Source organism: Lepus europaeus, chromosome 5 (assembly GCF_033115175.1).
Source record: "Lepus europaeus isolate LE1 chromosome 5, mLepTim1.pri, whole genome shotgun sequence".
In the NCBI taxonomy this organism is placed as follows: domain Eukaryota; kingdom Metazoa; phylum Chordata; class Mammalia; order Lagomorpha; family Leporidae; genus Lepus; species Lepus europaeus.
The window spans coordinates 33,864,980-33,885,188 of record NC_084831.1 but is presented as its reverse complement, the minus strand read 5'-3'; the positions used below and the strand labels follow the sequence as shown (position 1 = coordinate 33,885,188).

At 42.5% G+C, this 20,209-nt stretch overlaps 1 protein-coding gene across 3 annotated transcripts in view; it reads left to right on the top strand.

Annotated features, from left to right (window-relative positions):
- The window catches only part of FOXJ3 (forkhead box J3), a 160,527-nt gene that overhangs the window by 57,764 nt on the left and 82,554 nt on the right, over positions 1–20,209 (top strand). For all 3 annotated transcript variants that reach the window (XM_062191084.1, XM_062191083.1, XM_062191082.1), the window contains exon 3: positions 12,363–12,687. In XM_062191084.1, the coding sequence (XP_062047068.1) occupies positions 12,363–12,687 (325 nt within the window). The remainder of the gene's footprint in view (positions 1–12,362; positions 12,688–20,209) is intronic.

Sequence of the window (20,209 nt, the reverse complement as noted above, 5' to 3'; positions counted from 1 at the left end):
AAAAGTTGTCATTTGAGAGGTGGAAACAGGAGAGAGAGAGAGAATGAGAATGAATGAATGAATAAATTGATAGAATGCATGAATATACTCCTGTCCTCTGATTCACTTCCCAAATGCCTGCCACAGCCTGGACTAGACCAGGCAGAAACCTGGAACCTGGAGCACAATCCAGGTCTCTCACATGGGTGGCAGGAACCAATTACCCAAGCCTTCACCACTGCCTTCCAGAATCTGCATTGGCAGGAAGCTGGAGTCAGGAACTAGAGTCTGGGAATTAAACCTAGGCATTCTGATATGGGATTTTAGTGTCTTAACTGCTAGGCTAAACACCTGCTCTGTAATAACTAATTTAGCAAAAAAAAAAAAAAAAAAAAAAAAGTCATGCCAGCCATTTTTGTTTGGAAAGGTAGTTAAAGTTATTACTTCATTTACAAAGCTAAAAATTTTTTTATATCATGTGGTAACAAAATATAAAGTCAGTCTGTTATAGATTATTCTTTTTTAGGCTTCTCCCAAAATCTGCCTCTTTGGCTACTGAAACATTGACATGTACTCCTTTTTTTTTTTTTTTTTTTTTTTTTAATATAATACTTAAAACTTGCCTGCTTCCCAAAGGAGACAGTCCTGAGTTTTATCTATTTTCTGTATCAGAAAATCTAAGACTTTGAGTGTAGTCCCTTTCATCAGATCCCAGGGTGGCTTCTTGTGGTTTTTAAACCTATAAACCAAAGATGAGTTATCTGCAGTCTGCATATCTAACATACAGTGGTGGAGAAGGTAGAGGATAGCAGCATTAAAAGCTATCCATTCAGAAAAGAGGATAAAGGGAGACTCTTAGTAGGTAACAGTCCATGTCAGTTACAAAATTCTGCTGGTTGTAGTGGCAGACTCTGACACTGACTGAAAATTCCTTGATTCTGCTTTTTTGGAGAGATTTGGAAGAAATGTACATAAATGTCCAAGAATCCCCAAAGGTGTGTGCTGAGTGTGGCCAGGGAGCTCTGGTTAGTGCTGCAGGGTGGCGTGAGTATCCAGGGTGACTTACAGGTAGGGCATGGTAGACTTCTGTTTAGCAGAAAGGAGAGTATGGTCACCTCTGTTGGTGTAATCACACTCTCACCTCCTCTCTTTCAAGGTGATCAGTGCCTGGGTGTTAGCCCACAGTGGGTGCAATACTCATCTGTGCTGCCATATGGACTGCACAAAGTCTGGGCATTCCTCAGCGTAAGCACCGATCCCATTCCCTTGACGCACCTTAGGCAGTCAGGGAGCTCTGAGCCTGTAGAGATGCTCACATTGATTGCCCAGAGACCCACCTAAACCCTATGCCCTCCTGTGCGGTCACAGAGTTCCCATAGTCTCATCACAAAGCTCCCATAGTCATGGGGTACAGAAGATCCGTTTTCCCCCACCCCCCACTAGCCTGTCCGGTCCACGGAGTTTCAGAGATGTTCCTAGAGCCATCTGCTTAGGTAGTTTGAGCCCCGGAGCCTGTGATTTGTTGAGAGGCTGGGGGCACCTCAGTTTCACGCGATTGCCTTTTCCCCGTCAGTCCTCCCAGCCAGACTCAAAGTCTGGGGTATGCAGATGTTTCCCTCTGCTAGAATCTCTGAATTATAATTGTGTACAAGAGCTGCTGGCTGAATATTGCCTCCTCCCACCAGTTGCCAGGTGCACACACCCGAACTGCTGCTGCCGGTGCTGCTGACAAATCGGTGTCTTGTTCCGGCTGGTTGCTGGGCACACTCAACAGAGCTTCTACAGCTGTTGCTTATAGTCAGAATGGCACCCTCCCTCTCTCTGCCAACTGCCATTGTGAGGGGAATGGGGAAAAAGAGACATGCCCCTTTTTTTTCACTGGGTCAGCGGGTACCCTATCCCTAAGGTTTGAGGCCAGACTCACACCACAGTCTCCCTCTGGTTATATCACCAGTGGCATGGGCTGCTGCAGTCAGTTCTCATGTCACTCTCCAAAGCTGATACTTCCTCTGGCTGTCACTGCTGGGCTTTTTTTTTTTTTTTTAGATTTTTATTTATTTATTATATTTTTGAAAGGCAGAGTTAGAGAGAGGAGAGACGGAGAGCTCTTCCACCCACTGGTTCACTCCCTAAATTGCTACAGTGACTGGGGCTGAGCCAGACCAAAGCCTGGAGCCCAGAGCGTTTTCTGGGTTTCCTATGTGGGTAGAGACAGTTGGGCCATCTTTTGCTGCTTTCCCCAGGCCATTAGCAGGGAGCTAGGTGAATTGGAAGTGGAGCAGCTGGGACTTGAACCAGTGCTCATATGGGATGCTGGCTTTGCAGGAGGAGGCTTAACCTGCTGGGCCACAATGCCTGCTCCAGATTTATTGTTTTGGTGCCATGGAATCTCCAGCAGTCTAATGAAGCCTATGAACCTTTCTCAAAATAATATTTCAAAATTCATAAAACACTTAAGATTACAAAGGAAACCAGTTTTTTATATTAAAGTACAATTATCAAAATATTAATTTGGAGATAGTAATATGTGCTATAAATTAGCACATTAAAAATTTAGTGGCAAGTTTAAGAAAGTCATGATTTTAAAATAGTAAATGAGTTTATTTGAAATATTGAGATTTCTGCAAAATTTTTTACTTGTTGTAAATGTGTGACTTTTATTGTGACAAAGTCACAGATGCTGCTAATACTACTGTAATTTGTTACCTGTTTCAAAATTAAAGGAAACAAGAAATTTCACTTACAAGTCAGTGGAAATAAAGAATTTATTTTTTCCCCATCCAAGTTCTTCAGTGACCTCTTTTAGCTTCTAAGGGAATGGTGGGGTGGCTCTGATGAGGCCATTCAGAACAGCAGTTTTTGGGGAAAGATTACACCATTCAACACTGCCTTCTACTACTTCAACTACTTCAGTTTGGACTTCAGAAACAGTTGCTGTTTTTTCAGCCCTACAGGCCTTAGAATTTTATAACTTTTGACTTAAATTGAAGGCCATAGGCAGAGAGGACCTCCCTTCACAAATCTGTGTTTTCTCTATCTGTGTAACACTTATCAAAGTTTATCTTGTATAGCTTTTATTTTTTTTTAAAGATTTATTTATTCATTTGAAAGTCAGAGTTACACAGAGAGGAGAGGGAGAGAGAGAGAGGTCTTTCATCAGCTGGTTCACTGCCTAGATGGCTGCAATGACCAGAGCTGCGACAATCTGAAGCCAAGAGCCAGAAACCTCCGAGTCTCCCATGTGGGTGCAGGGGCCCAAGGACTTGGACCGTCTTCTGCTTTCCCAGGCCATAGCAGAGAGCTGGATTGGAAGTGGAGCAGCCGGGACTTGAACCGGTGCCCATATGGGATGCAGGCACTGCAGGCAGAGGCTTTACCTGCTATGTCACAGCACCGACCCTCTTGTACAACTTTTGAGTAGTGAACAGGAGCCAATACATACCAGCATTCTTAACTTGCTGTATTTCTTTTTTGCTTTAAAATTTTATTTATTTATTTATTTAAAGATTTATTTATTTATTTGACAAGCAGAGTTTCAGAGAGGCAAAGGCGAGGGAGAGGTGAGAGATCTTCCATCCACTGATTCACTCCCCAAATAGCCACAATGGCCAGAGCTGGGGTGATCCAAAGACAGGAGCTTCCTTTAGCTCTTCCATACGGGTGCTGGGGCCCAAGGACTTGGTCCATAGTCTACTGCTTTCCCAGGCCATAGCAGGGAGCTGAATTGGAAGTAGAACAGCCGGGACTTGAAGCGGCACCCATATGGGATGCTAGCAGTGTAAGCTGCAGATTTACCTGCTATGCCACAGCTTCGGCCCCTATTTGAAAAGGCAGAGTGACATAGAGACAGACACCTGAGATAATGCTGCATCACTTCCTAAATGTCTGCAACAGCTGGGGCTAAGGTCAGCCCAGAGCTCAAAGCCAAGAACTCAATTGTGGTTTCCCACGTGGGTGGTAAGAACTCAACTACTTGATCCATTACCAGCTACCTCTCAGGATGGGCATTAGCATGAAGTTGTACGGGAAATGGAATGGGGACTTGAATATCTCATATCCCAGGCACTCTGATATGGTCTGTGGACATCTGTAGTGACATCTTAACTGCTGCACCCAATACCCATCCCAGAGAGTGTCTTGTTTAAAGTTCCATTATTTTTATTTTAAGGTTTATTTATTTGAAAGAGTTACAAAGACAGGGGAAGAGAAAAGAGAGATGTTCTATCCAATGGTTACTCCCCAGATGACTGTAACTGCCAGGGCTAAGCCAGGAGCTTCATCTGGGTCTCCCCCATGGTTAATAGGGGCTCAAGTACTTGGACCATCCTCTGCTGCTTTTCCAGGCCATTTATAGGGAACTAGATGGAAGTGGAGCAGCCAGGATATGAATTGGTGCCCATAAGGGATGCTGGTGTTGCAGGCAGAGGCTTTATCCACTGCACTACCACAGTGCCATCCCCAGTTTCATTATTTATGTCATCCTGCTGCCACATCCCAAATTCTGTATTAGGAATTGAATTCACCTGCTGATAGAGACTCTGTCATAGTAGTTAAACATATAAAAGTCTGGTAGATAAGCAGTCCAGGGCTGGAGTGGTAGCTTCACAGACTGGTTCACAAAGAAACCAAGAACCCAAATTTCTTCTTTCTCCTGCCATATCTTCTCACTGTGTGGTTTCCATTTTCAAGATCACCTATTGATCTGAAGTGACTGCTAGAACAATAGCTATTGTCCACATTCTAGAGAGCAGAAAGGGCAAAAGGCACAGTGCCATCTGAGCAAAATTCAGGTGTATTCCTAAGGAAGAAGATAAGAACAGATGACTCTCTGCCATAGCCTCCTGCTTAAAGTTGCCTTGGGTACGGAGACACTGTAACAGGATTGATAGTACAGATTGATCACCAGAGATACATATGGTCAGAAGTATCAAGAATCATTGCTGTGATAATTACAGGAACTTCTTCTGAGGTCTCAGTTGCTCAGTATTTCTTTGTGCCATGAGATCTTAAGATGAAATGTTGGGGCTGGTGCTATGGCATAGCAGGTAAGGCTGCTGCCTGCAGTGCTAGCATTCCATATGGGCACCGGTTTGAGTTCCAGCTGTTCCACTTCTGATCCAGCTCTCTGCTATGGTCTGAGAAAGCAAGTCCTTGGGCCCCTGCACCCAACTGGGAGACCCAGAAGAAGTTTCTGGCTCCTGGCTCCTGGCTTGGGATCAGTGCAGCTCCGACTGTTTAGGCCCTTTGGGGAGTGAACCAGCAGATGGAAGACGTTTCTCTCTCTCTGTCTCTGCCTCTCTGTAACTCTGCCTTTTTAATAAATAAATAAATCTTTGGCGGGGGGATGACATGTCAAATGCCAAGAATGAAGTGGGAAGATTCAGTAATATTTGGGTCACAATATCACTACCCTTATTATTCATACTCTTTTTATTTTCCTCTTACCTCCTTTTGGGGAGCCAACCCTCTATACTTATTCTCTCCTCCTTTTTGATAGTGTGAAATTTAAAAACTTTGTGAATAAGTGTTTGCATCTCCTTTGGAATTAAAGCAGTTGCAGAGAGAGGCCAAGCAGTATGCTAAAATATCATTGACAGTGTTTCATAAAGTAGGATTAGAGCCTCTTCCCTTCCTCTTGATATGAGATTGTTTTGAGGTATTATTTCTTGATGCTCCTTATCTCTTCAAAATTTAAACTGAAAAAATTCCTTATGGAACTTCTATTAAGCAGTAGATGATATCTTAGATTTAAGAACTTAAGACCGTAAGTTCTTCCGTGTCCTGCTCTCTCCCACTAATAACATGTTCTTTTTTTCTTTTCTTCCATCTTCTCATTCTTCTCTGCTGCTCTAGAAGAACTATTTGTGTTCCTGTGTAATGCTACCTGTCAGTCGGTGCTGAGTCATACATAACTTTTTTCACATTTATAAAGGACTTTCATCATGTGGCTTTTATGCTGTTGAGTTCTCTTTTTTGCGTTTTCCTTTTAGCTTTTAACAAATGTTTTAGCTCATGTTAACTGTTATTATCTCCTTGTTTGAAGACATGCATATGCACACCTTCATTGGACAGTCACTATTTCAGTCATGAAAATTTTTTCCTATAAGGAGCAGAATATTATGCAACAGATTAAGATAGTTACAATTCTGTATAAATCTTATGATAGAACTATTTATGCTGTACTGCAGGAGGAGGATCTTCATTTAGGTTATGAGATGGAGGATGGGAAGAGAAAATTGACTCTACTTTCTTTAAGGGGAGATGTTTGGGTTGAGTCTTGAAGAAAAAAAACAAAAAGGAAGACAGTCCAGGAGAGTGAGAAGGAAAGGGAATTCCAGAAAAGAAGGCTGTTATTCTTTATCTAATTACTGTGTCATTTTGCAGGTAACTTGCATCTGGTATAGTACTAGGTAGCATCAGAAGTCCTAGATTATAGTCATTTTCCTTTTTTTTTTTTTTAAAGATTTATTTATTTAAAAGGCACTGTGACAGAGAAAAAGGGACACAGATACACACACACACACACAGATCTTCCATCTGCTGGTTCACTCCCCAATGTCTGCAACAGCTGTAGCTGGACCAAGTTATTTGAGCTATCGCTGCTGCCTCCCAGGTACATTAGCAAGAAACTGGTTTGGAAGCAGAGTAGCTGGGATTTGAACCACAAGCACTTTGATATGGGATGTGGATGTCCCAGGTGGCGGCTTAACCCACTGAACCACAGTGCTGACCCTTGGAGGGGGCTAAACAGGGATGAAGGTAGAAAGCTTAGGTATATGTTGTAATTATGCACATGAAACAATATGTTTAATGCTAAACAGAGGTTGCAGTTGCTCTAGGAATATAGAGAAGGATTAATGAAAGCTATAAAGTAGTTGAAAATGAGAAGTTTAGATTTAGTAATAGTAGAAAAAGAGTCATTGAAAGTGTTTGGGCTTGGGCTTGCTAACCATGAAAGTGGCACTTTTTTTTTTTTTTTAAAGCTGTTCTACTTTTTTTAAATTTATTTATTTTAGAGGTAGAGTTACAGACACAGAGAGGGAGAGACACACACAGAGAGAGAGAGAGAGAGAGAGAGAGAGGTCTTCTATCCGCTGGTTCACTCCCCAAATGACTGCAGCAGCCTGAACTGGTCCCATCAGAAGCCAGGAGCCTGGAACTTCTTCAAGGTCTCCCTCAGCAGGCAGGGGCCCAAGCACTTGGGCCATCTTCTGCTGCTTTCCCAGGCCATAGCAGAGAGCTGGTTGGGAAGAGGAGCAGCTGTGATAGAAACCAGCTGTTGGCTCTGCAGACCACTATGCCACAGTGCTGGCCCCAGCAGCACTGATTTCTTTTGGAGTATATGCATGGGCTGGAGGTAATTAAGTAGGAGGGGTTGTAAGAAATCAGTCCTGGAGACCAGCTGGGAAGCTCTTGGAATTAAGTGAGGACAGAGGGCCTGACATTTCTTAACCAGATTTTTATAACAAGATTCCTCAGAGCTTCCCATGCTGTTTTTAAATTTACCAGCATCTGTTCTCTTATACAAGTGGATTTCTGTCATCACCATCCGCTAATAGGTTTCTTTCTAAAGTTACTGATGATCTGGCCAAATCTAATGGTTGTCTTTTTGTTCTCCAAACTTAATGTACAACCATTGCAGCCACCAGCTCAAGTACCATCAAAGGAGGCATTTTTGGTTTTACTACCAAGAATATGGAGTTTAATCAAATTTTTTTAAGATTTATTTTATGTATTTGACAGAGTCACAGAGAGAGGTAGAGACAAAGAGAGGTCTTCTATTCGCTGGTTCACTCCCAGATGGCCACAACAACTGAGGCTGGGCCAGGCCAAAATCAGAAGCCAGGAGCTTCTTCTGGGTTTCGCATGTGGAGAGAGTTGGGCCATCCTCCGTTGCTTTCCCAGCCACAATATTAGGGAGCTGAATCAGAAATGGAGCAGCTGGGACTTGAACCAATATCCATGTGGGATGCCAGCGTCGCAAGCCAGGGCTTTAACCTGCTGTATCACAGCACTGGCCTGAGTTTAATAAATTTTAAAAAAAAACAAGGCCCCACTTTTTCAGTTTTTAGAAACATTTTATTGAGTACTTAAAATCTGCTCTAGTAGAACTTAAGAATATAAGCACAACAGTGGAATAATTCTTTCATGTGATGTCTTTGAAGGTCAGGGACCCTTTTCTTTCCAGTCTCTTTAGATCCTAACTTTCTTTAAGGCTTAGCTGAAGTTTGCCCTCTCTACCTCTCAGGGCTGAAGTGCATGCTGAGCCTTTTTTTTTTTTTTTGACAGGCAGAGTGGACAGTGAGAGAGAGAGAGAGACAGAGAGAAAGGTCTTCCTTTTGCCGTTGGTTCACCCTCCAATGGCCGCTGTAGCCAGTGCATCCCGCTGATCCAAAGGCAGGAGCCAGGTGCTTCTCCTGGTCTCCCATGGGGTGCAGGGCCCAAGCACTTGGGCCATCCTCCACTGCACTCCTGGGCCATAGCAGGGAGCTGGCCTGGAAGAGGGGCAACTGGGACAGAATCCGGTGCCCCGACCGGGACTAGCACCCCGTGTGCTGGTGCTGCAGGCGGAGGATTAGCCTATTGAGCTGCGGTGCCAGCTGCATGCTGAGCCTCTATAGTACCCAGAGTTTAACTTTGTCCTTCCATTTAATCTTTTGTTGCGTCTGATCTTCCTAATTGTTCTCTCAGTTCCTGGAGGAGAGAAATCTTATCATACTTCCTGTATGTATTTTTTTGTTACCTGAGCATAACTCTGTGCACATAAGTTCTTGTTAAATATGTTGTAACATGTTTTAATACCTACTTGTTAAATATTTATTTTTAAGTGATGTTTTGAATTTGAGAGGCAGAGAAACAGCCAACAGATGGAGACAGATAGAACTCCCATCTGCTCATTCATTTCCCAATGTCTGTAGTGACTGGTGGTGGGGATCGGAGTTGGGGACGTTCAGGAACTCAATCCAATTCACCCACATGGGTAGCTGGAATCAGGAGCTGGAGGTAGGTATTGAATTTAGGCACTTTGATATGGGATGTGGGTGTCTTAACCACTAGGCCAAATGCCTACCTGTTGTACATTTACATTATATTGCAGAGACTCTGATTATTGGCTCTGGAAGGGAACAGAAGTAAAAATGCTTCTCAGTAGGGGACATCTTTAATAACAGTTATATTCAAGTTTGGAACATGCTTTTATATTAACTTTTTTTTTTTTTTTTTTTTGACAGGCAGAGTTAGACAGTGAGAGAGAGACAGAGAGAAAGGTCTTCCTTCTGTTGGTTCACCCCCCAAATGGCCGCCATGGCCGGCGCTGCACCTATCCGAAGCCAGGAGCCAGGTGCTTCCTCCTGGTCTCCCATGCGGGTGCAGGAGCCCAAGCACTTGGGCCATCCTCCACTGCCTTCCCGGGCCACAGCAGAGAGCTGGACTGGAAGAGGAGCTACTGGGATAGAACCGGCCCCCCAACCGGGACTAGAACCCAGGGTGCTGGCGCCACAGGGGGAGGATTAGCCTAGTGAGCCGCCATTGTATTAACTTTTAAAATACATTTAGCTGTCTACTCTGGGAATTTGAACAAAATAAAGCTCTACTCAGTGGAGGCTTTATTGAGGCAGATAGGATGACAGCATGGTTTAATAGCCAATGCTTATTGAATGAAATGTGAATAATAGCCGTTACTATTATTGCCGTCACCACCAGTAGCTAACTTTTATTGAATACTTAGTATTTGCCTGGCACTGTTTTGGATACTTTATATCAGTGAAGTTTAGGTACTATTTTAATTATCATTCTCATTTTATAGACAATGTGTGGTAGGAGAATTACTGAATTGCATATCACGAAATCTAGGCTCTGTTTTTATTTCTGCTGTTGGACTGGGAGAGCCTGTGACTTCACTCAACCATAATTTTCAATTGATGGGTTTAATATCTAGGTTGCTTTCTCCCTTTTTAATATTGTGTGATCTCTAAATTATCCTTTCTTCTTCTTCTTCTGTTTTTAAAATTTATTTATTTGAAAGAGTTATGCAGAGAGAGAGAGGTCTTCCATCCACTGGTTCACTCCCCAGTTGGCTGCAACTACTGGAGCTGTGCTGATATGAAGCCAGGAGCCAGCAGCTTCTTCTGGGTTTCCCACAAGGGTGCAGGGGCCCAAGGACTTGGGCTGTCTTCTGCTTTCCTAGGCCATAGCAGAGAGCTGGATTGGAAGTGGAGCAGCTGGGACTCCAACCGGCTCCCAGGGATACCAGTACTGCAGGTGGAGGCTTTACCTGCTACGCCACAGCGCCGACCCCTCTGTCTTCTTTTTCTACAAGTTCTTACAACTTAACTAAATCTTAAGAACATACGTTTCTGGCTGAGATTGTAGAGTAGCATGGTAAGGTGGTGGTATCCCCCTATCCCCACACCCCATCTCTGAAGGTGCTATAGAGAGTAATTTAAAGTTCAGGTTTCAGAAAGATCTGTGCAGTGGATGTGGCAGGAATTTGAGAAAGTGAGACAGAAAACTGAGATTAGAATATCAGAAAAACAAGACAACATTACTCTCTCTCTCTCTCTCTTTTTTTTTTTGACAAGCAGAATGGATAGAGAGAGAGACAGAGAGGAAGGTCTTCCTTTTTGCCGTTGGTTCACCCTCCAATGGCCACTGCAGCCGGCGCATCTCGCTGATCCAAAGGCAGGAGCCAGGTGCTTCTCCTGGTCTCCCATGCGGGTGCAGGGCCCAAGCACTTGGGCCATCCTCCACTGCCTTCCCGGGCCATAGCAGAGAGCTGGCCTGGAAGAGGGGCAACCGGGATAGAATCCGGCGCCCCAACCGGGACTAGAACCCGGTGTGCCGGCGCCGCTAGGTGGAGGATTAGCCTGTTAAGCCATGGCGCCGGCAACATTACTCTCTTTACTGGCCATACAAATAGAATCCTCATGGCTGTCTCTAGATTTATAATTGTTATTTCTTAACCTAGTTTACTTTATAGTGAGTTATTCTCCTCCTAAGATACTTTCTAGACTAATTTTATTAACTAACACTTACTGAATGTTTTTTCTGCAATATGTGTTATCACATTTAATTTTCAAAGTAATATTTTCACTGTAGGTACTGTTATTGTTTCTTTTTAGAGATGAGAAAGCTGTGTTTAGAGATTAACATAGTTCTGGAGCTAGTGACTGCTAGAGTAGTACTTGAATTCTGGTCTTCCCTTACTTCAAAGCCTCTGCTCTTATGCCTCTTTGTTGTCTTGTGCCTCCTAGAAGTTCAGAGCCAACACACTTCTCAGGATGTTTTTTGTTAGGAACCATTTGGACTGTGGGGCCTATTTGTGGTTTTCTTGGGCACAGTTGTTTTCTTTTGACTGGGGTACCTTGCTTTCATTTTGCTTTCTTTCCCAGTCTTTTCATTCTTCTCTACTTGATTGTCAGGGTCACTGTTTCCTGTTTCTTTGATTCTAGTATTGAATGGCTTGTGTCCTCTGTTGAAAGTTAACATTTCAGTATGTATTTTGTACTATTATTTTCAATTCTTAGAGTAGCTTACCACCTTTTTAGAATATGTGCTAACCTGGCAGATTTTGTTTTCTTTCTTTTGAGTAGTAATTGTTTGACTTTTTCAGCCTTGGAGAGAAGAACATAACAGAATGTAAATTGCCCAAGCCTTTCCTTGATCTTTTAATTTTAATGCTCCTTTTCTTGGTGATCATTTGTGTATTTAATGTCTTATATCCTATACTGCTAGAGCTTTAGTTTTCCTAAGCTTGTTGCCTTGTACTGCCTATTCTTTTCTCTTACTCATCAGTGTCCTTGACTTTGCATTCCTCTTTTCAGTCTACTCCCCCAGCTAGCTTGTCTCCTTGCTATTCTTGTCTACCCTGCTTTATTCTTCCTACCTCCCACCTGCTCAACTCTACCTTCTTTCTTCCGTGCAGATTCCTGTGCCTTTTTCTCAATTACTTCTCTGCCTCCACATGCTTTTCAGATTGCTGTGTATTACTTCTCTAAAATTTGTGTAAAAGAAGTATCAAATGTATATTGTTTTTAAGGACTTGTGTTGGTGAGGAAAGAATTAGATTGCATTCTTAGTGTTTCATACTAAGATCTTGTTGTAGATGTGGATTGACGTCTGAATTACTTTGTGTATATATAGTGTTCTGTATTCTAACCAGGTTTAAATCCAAGTTTATTATGTTTTGGAGAGGAAAAATTTAAAAAGATTGGAAGTATTGATCCCTTAACTATTTGTTTTGGTTTTTAACATACTTAATCTTTTTCCTCCAGATTTAACTCAGGCTTTCCCTCACTCTGGAACTCCTAGATTGTGAATATTGGATATTTTGAGAAGCAGGGGTTCTTTCCTTGATACTGACTAAGGAGTCTATTTACCTTCAGGATGACATCTGAACTGGAGAGCAGCCTAACATCTATGGACTGGTTACCACAGCTCACCATGAGAGCAGCCATCCAAAAATCTGATGCTACTCAAAATGCTCATGGAACAGGAATTTCTAAGAAGAATGCACTCCTTGACCCAAATACAACTCTGGACCAGGAAGAAGTCCAACAGCACAAAGATGGGAAACCTCCATACAGTTATGCCAGCCTCATTACATTTGCAATTAATAGCTCACCCAAGAAGAAGATGACTTTAAGTGAGATTTACCAGTGGATTTGTGATAACTTCCCATATTATAGAGAGGCTGGCAGTGGTTGGAAGGTAAGGGTTTTATTTACATTATTACTTTTATGCAGTAAGCAATGACTATAGTATTGATTTTTCTTGAAAGCTTTGTGGAGGTTCAAATATTTGAAGGTAAACTTCTAATTGCTAGTCATTTTTAGGATGTCAGAAATTAAATGCTTGTTCTTTAGGGGAATAACTTATTTTTGGTAGACTTCGTTTATTAGAGCCCTATGTTGTAGGAATGACACAGTATATAATAAATGCAGAGATTATGCAGGATTCACTGGAAAACAATACCTTAGAGATCAGGTAAGTAGATACATTGTGTCTAAGGTAAAAAAAAAATAGCATAGTACTGTACTCATTGTCCAAGCTTTTTTCTTTTTCTTTTTTTTAAATCCTTATTTTGAAAGAATTTTAGCTTTGTACAAGAATTAACAAAAGTAGGAGAGAAGGTTCCCAGAGGGGTCTTCAAAAAGTTCACTGGAAAAGTTTATAAAAACTTCATGGATTTAAAAAAATTTTTTCACCAAAATAAACTTAATCTTTTAATTTAGTTCTTTTGTGAAGTTTTTGACATGCCTTTATATGTTTCATCAGCTTACTCTAATGTTAACATCTTATATAAACATGGTTACAGTTACTCAAAAATAAGGAATTATTATTGTTGGTATAATACTGTTGACAAGACAGTACTATTAACTACTAAAAAAATTACATGTTTTATTCAGATTTCAGTTTTTCTACAAATGTGCTTTGAGTTCTAGGAGACAATCCAGAATCCCACATTGTGTTTAGTTGTCCCATATCCTCCAATCTGTAGGTTCCTTAATCTTCCCTTGTCTTTTATGACCTTGATATTTTTGAAGAGTATTTATCAGATATTTTATAGAATTAATTTTCCTCAGTGTGAATTTCTCTGATATCTTCTGAATAGACTGTGGAATACATTTTTGGTGAAGAATAATACAGACATAAGGTATTGTTTGCTGTATATCATATCATGCTATTAGTATGCAGTATGTCTTATTGTTGGTAATATAAATTATGGCTTTTTTTTTGGTTAGGGTGATATTTGCCAGATTGCTTCAAAGTAAAGTGACTATCACTTTGCAAATAATAAAAAATTTGGGGGAGATACTTTGACAGTATGCAAATATCTTATTTCATCTTAAACTTTGGCCCATTAATTTTCATATTCATTGGTAGGTCATAACTGCAACAATTTTTGTTGTTTTCTAATGGTGATTTATTTTCCTTCATTCTTTCTACATTTATTAATTGATGTTCTTTGTTCCATTTTATTCAGTCATTTATTTATAATTGTTTGCACTCATGGACATTAATTTTTTAAAGATTTTATTTATTTATTTGAGAGATAGAGTTACAGACAGTGAGAGAGAGAGACAGAGAGAAAGGTCTTCCGTCCGTTGGTTCACTCCCCAAATGGGTGCAATGGCCGGAACTGTGCCAATCTGAAGCCAGGAGCCAGGAGATTCTTCTGGGTCTCCCATGTGGGTGCAGGACCCCAAGGACTTGGGCCATCTTCTGCTTTCCCAGGCCATAGCAGAGCGCTGGATTAGAAGAGGGACAGCTGGGACTAGAACCGGCGCCCATATGGAATGCTGGAGCCGCAGGTGGAGGATTAACCTACTGTGCCACAGCTTTGGCCCTGTGGATATTAATTTGATTCTTTGCGTTATCATTGTCACTCAGATTGTTGCTTCTTTGGCTGTTGTGAACTCTTTTGGGTTGGCTCTGTTTTGTCTGTCTGGCACTTTATTACTTTTTGGCACCAGAAGACATTCAGGGTCTCTGTACCTTCCTTACCTGAGCCCTGAAATCAACTACTTCCTTTTTTTAAATTTATTTTAAAAAATTTTAAACATAGTTTTTTAAAATATTTATTTATTTAATTGAAAGAGTTACAGAGAGAGGGAGGGAGAGAAAGATAAATTTTCCATCTGCTGGTACATCCCCAAATGGCCACAATGACCAGCTTGGACTAGGCGTGGTCTCGCTGAAACCAGGAGCTTCATCTGCATCTCCTACGTGGGTATAGGGTCCCAAGAACTTGGGCCATCCTCCGCTACTTTCCCAGGCACATTAGCAGGGAGCTGGATTGGAAGTGGAACAGCTGTAACTTGAACCCACACTCATGGGATGTCGGCATTGCAGGCAGCAGTTTAACCTGCTATGCCACGATGCTGGTCCCAATCAAACACTTCTTTAAGGAACCCCTTGATATTAACTAGTTATACAACAAATAATTGAATTTACTTTCTTTTGTTTCTGCCTATATTCTATGCTTTTCTTACATAGGAATTACCCAGTTGTATGTTCTGTGGTGTGTGCACACACATACACGAAGAAGAGAATTTCTAAGGGATGAAAGTCTACCATGAAATGGTAGTTACTCTTTAGTTTCTCTTAAGCCTTCCTGCTAAACACTTTGTGTGGTTTTCATTTGACTAAATTTATTAGACATTTGCTGACATAACCATGTGGTGTCAGTAGCGTGCCATATAATCGTCTTGAGGGAAAGAATTGTGCCTCATTGAATTTTTTTGTTTTCTTCTCTTCATTTACTCACACATTGTGTATCCATTTAGTAAGTAAGCTTCAGTAAATGCAGTTTGAATGAAAGCATAAATCCTGGTCCTAGCCTTTCTTTTCTTTCTTTGATTTATTTATTTGAGGGGCTGGTGCTGTGGCGTAGTAGGTTAAGCCTCTGTCTGCAGTACCAACATCCCATATGGGTGCCAGTTGGAGTCCCAGCAGCTCCACTTCTGATCTAGCTCTCTGTTAATGGCCTGGGAAAGCAGTGAATGATGGCCCAAGTACTTGGGGGATTTATCTGTTTGAAAAGCAGAGTTAGATAGATAGGGGAAGACAGATTTTCCCTCTGCTGATTTATTCCCCAGATGTCTGGAACGGCCAGGGCTGGGTCAGGCCAAAGCTAGGAGCCCAGAACTCCATCTGGGTCTCCCACATATATGGCAGAGGCCCAAGTATTCGGGCTGTTTGCTGCTGCTTTCCAGGCTGATTAGCAGGGAGTTGAATTAGAAATGGAGCAGGTGGGACTTGAACTGGCACTCATATGGATGCCTGCATCTCAGGCAGCAGCCCAATCTGCTGTGCCACAATGCCTGCCCCCTTAGCCTTTCTTTCTAAAAGTGTTACTTTTTGCTTATTTCTTCTCACGTGCTCATTCTTCTTCTGTCCTTTCTAGCTTACTGCCTGTAAGTAACTCTTTGATTTCCTCTTTGCCTTTGTTTTCTTATTGGACTTTTTCTTTTCCCTTTTTCCAGTTGGCATTGCCCCATTGTTCAGCTTCTGTATTACCTCTTTTCTCCTTGTAGAATTATTTCTTTTATGTTTTTGTATGGTTTATTAAAAGCAGTATTATAGAACTCAGAGATTTTTGTTCAGAGCTCTTATTTCATTAGTTTTTGTTTCTGTACTCAGATGAGAGCTGCTTTCATTCTTTTTTGTGTGCCAGACACTATACTAAGTACCCTACATTCTTGTCTTCTTAGGCTACACAACAGCCTTATTAAGGAGATAATATTATTAATCCAAAATTTAAAGGCAAGAAAATGGAAGCTTACAGAAGCTAAGTAACTTTCCAGAGTTTTTCAGCTAGCGAATGGTAGGATGAAAAATTGGTACAGGATTAGTAGATTTGGTGATTTTAGCGCTGATGTTCTTTTTTTTTTTGACAGGCAGAGTGGACAGAGAGAGAGAGAGAGACAGAGAAAAAGGTCTTCCTTTTGCCGTTGGTTCACCCTCCATTGGCCGCCGTGGCTGGCGCGCTGCGGCTGGCGCATCACGCTGATCTGAAGCCAGGAGCCAGGTGCTTCTCCTGGTCTCCCATGTGGGTGCAGGGCCCAAGAACCTGGGCCATCCTCCACTGCACTCCATAGCAGAGAGCTGGCCTGGAAGAGGGGCAACCGGTACAGAATCTGGCGCCCCGACCGGGACTAGAACCTGGTGTGCTGGCGCTGCAGGCGAAGGATTAGCCTATTGAGCCGTGGCGCCAGCGCGTTCATGTTCTTAGCCATTTTGTTGGGCTTGTCATTTTATAGAAACATATAAACATTTATTGAATTTACTAAGATAAACTCTTAACTGGTTGACTGTTTGAGAGATGATTGTTACTGGTATACTTTAGATAAAATTCACTGTAACAGAATATTTCAGTGGAGGAAAGATGTAAAATCTGACCCATGAACCAAAGCATCATTTTTAGCAAATAGTAGTGATCTTGTCTAAGCTGTGTTTTCTGGATTTACCACTGGGCACTATAGACTTCTCTTGTCAAAATTTGGTAAATCTATTTTGATAGATTTGGATAAACCTGTCTTTGGTGGAAAAATATAATAGCTAAGGAGTTGAAATGACTAAAATTTGAATAAGTGACATAAAAGAATAAAGCAAAAATGGTGCCAAACTAAAGATTGCATGTCTAATTTAAAGGAATGGTTGTATTCTCATGACTTGTTGCTGTTGAGGGTATGTTACAGATATTCTAGCCTTTCCTCCCCCTCGTGCAAGAAAATAAATGTGGGGTTTGTATATAATTTTTTTTTTTTTTTTTTTTACAGATAGAGTTAGAGAGAGAGACAGAGAGAAAGGTCTTCCTTCTGTTGATTCACGCCCCCAAATGGCTGCTATGGCTGGCGCGCTGCGCCAATCCGAAGCCAGGAGCCAGGTGCCTCCTCCTGGTCTCCCATGCGGGTGCAGGGACCCAAGCATTTGGGCCACACTCCACTGCCTTCCCGGGCCATAGCAGAGAGCTGGACTGGGAGAGGAGCAACCGCGACTAAAACCGGGGCCCATATGGGATGCTGGCGCTGCAGGCAGAGGATTAACCAAGAGAACCACGGTGCCTGCCCTGTATATAGTTTTGGTTTTTTTTGTTTTTTGTTTTTTTGACAGGCAGAGTGGATAGTGAGAGAGACAGAGAGAAAGGTCTTCCTTTGCCGTTGGTTCACCCTCCAATGGCCGCTGCGGCCGGCACATCGTGCTGATCCGAAGGCAGGAGCCAGGTTCTTTTCCTGGTCTCCCATGTGGGTGCAGGGCCCAAGGACTTGGGCCATCCTCCACTGCCTTCCTGGGCCATAGCAGAGAGCTGGCCTGGAAGAGGGGCAACCGGGATAGAATCCAGCACCCCAACCAGGACTAGAACCCGGTGTGCCAGTGCTGCAAGGCGGAGGATTAGCCTGTTAAGCTACGGCGCCGGCCATGTATATAGTTTTTAAGTGTTATCAGTTAATTCTAAATTTCTTAATTGCCTTGCAAGTCAAACATAAATCTTTTGACTAGGATCAGCCTAAAGTCTATCAACATGGAATCTGTAGCCTAGAGCGTGTTCTTTGCTTTCAGTTAGTTTTTTCATTCATTAATTTGAAAATGGTTTATTTAATACCTATTTTTTTAATAGGCTCATGAATATATTTAATTCCTGACTGGTCTCTGAGGCCTAGTTGGTAGCACAGTGTCAGAGGGTGCAGAAGCAAGGTCATGCAGGGTTTTCAGGAGGGACCTTGCCAAGGCAAAGTTCTGATTTGACTGCTGGAGGCCAGACTCCAGTAGCCATCATCAGCCCTGGGGCCTAGGTGACCTTATAATTGGGGTACTTGGCTTTGATCTTCACAGTTGAGACAGTGCTGGGTACAGCCGTAGTACATGGAGAAGCTATATATGTTGATGTTGTTCCGGCTGTGCTGGGAGATGGGCCTGCCACCCAGGCACTGATAACTCATAGCTCGGTTATGGTCCTTTTTCTGCAGCTTGCCTGACACTTTTTTTTCTTTTTAATAAAGATTATTTATTTATTTGAAAGGCAGAATTAGAGAAAAGGAGAGACAGACAGAGGTCTTCCATCTGCTGGTTCACTCCCCAAATGGCCACAAAGGCCATGGGTAGGCCAGGCCAAAGCCAGGAGTTAGGAGTTTTTTCTGAGTCGCCCCTGTGGGTTCAGGGGCCCAGGGACTTGGACCATCTTCTACTGCTTTCCCAGGCACATTAGCAGGGAGTTAGATTGCAAGTGGAGCAGCTAGGACTTGAACTGGTGCTCACATGGGATGCCAGCACAGCAGGCTGCAGCTTAACCCTCTACACCACAGCACCATCTGCCTTACCCAGCACTTTGTTGAAGATGTTGTAGTACTTGGCCCACTTGTAGCTACACATGAATTTGATCTCCTTGCTCTTGTCAGCTGGGGATCCCGAGGGCAGTGCCCTGTGGACTTGAATCAGCACGTACTTGAAAGTGCCATTGGAGTCAGCATCCACATCAGGAATCTGAATGAAGTCTACTGCCTCTGCACTCCTGCTGTCCCTTCTCTGACCCGATCCAGGGCTGCCAGTGTCTGCTCTTGTGAAGTGATATGCTAGCCTTTGGCAGCATCAAGAGGGTTAGCACAGGGGCTGATGTCGTGACATAGCAGGTTAGGGCCTCTGCATGCAATGCCGGCATTCCATATAGGCAGTGGTTCAAGACCTGACTGCTGCATTTCCAATCCAGCTCTCTGCTGTGGCCTGGGAAAGCAGTGGAAGATGGCCCAGGTCCTTGGGCCCCTGCACCCACATGGGAGACCTGAAGAAGCTCCTTGCTGCAGCCTGGCCCAGCTATGGCTGTTGTGGCCATTTGGGGAGTGAAACAAAACAGTGGATGGAAAATCTCTGTCTCTGTCTTTCCTCCTTTTGCTGTATTTCTGCCTTTCAAATATATAAAAAATAATAAATCTTTAAAAAAAAAGCAAGCTAGGGCCCTAAGGGAACTTATAATCTTTATTGGATGAGGATGATAATGTTATAAACAAGTAATTGTGTTGCAATCTAAAAAACTCATTATTAGAGAAATATAAGGTGTTATGCTATTAATATTGACTAATTGGGCACACCTGTGTATATGCCATAAAAATGTCTATTATGTATATGGCCTAGTACAAAGCTAAATGAAAGGGATAGAGTTAAAAATGAGAGTTCATGAGGAACGTGTTAAGGTTCTAAAGGTAGTGCTACAAAGAGTAAGTGCTATGAGAGTTTAAGGAAGGGAGCTATCATTTTTAAACTGTTGAGGGAAGTAGGAGCTGAACTATATATTTTTTAAATGAAAAGGTGTCTGTTTTACTCATATATTTTTTAAAATAGGGGCCAGCATTGTGGTGGTGCAAGTAAAGCTGCCACCTGCAATGCTGGCAACCCAAGTGGATGCTGGTTTGTGTCCTGGCTGCTCCTCTTCTAATCCAGCTCCCTGCTAATGGCCTGGGAAAAGCAGTGAAAGATGGCCTAAGGGCTTGGTCCCTTGCTACTCATGTGGGATACCTGAAAGAAGTTCCTGGCTCCTGGCCTTGGCCTGGCTGGGTCCTGGCCCTTGGGACCATCTGAGGGAGGAGCAAACCACCAGATGGAAGATCTCTGTGTCTTCCTCTCTCTCTGACTGTGACTTTCAAACAAATAAAAAGAAAGATACTAAGAAATACAAAATAACCGCAGATCATAAAACTATAGTTGTATATTATTCTTAACAATTTGTTTCACAGAG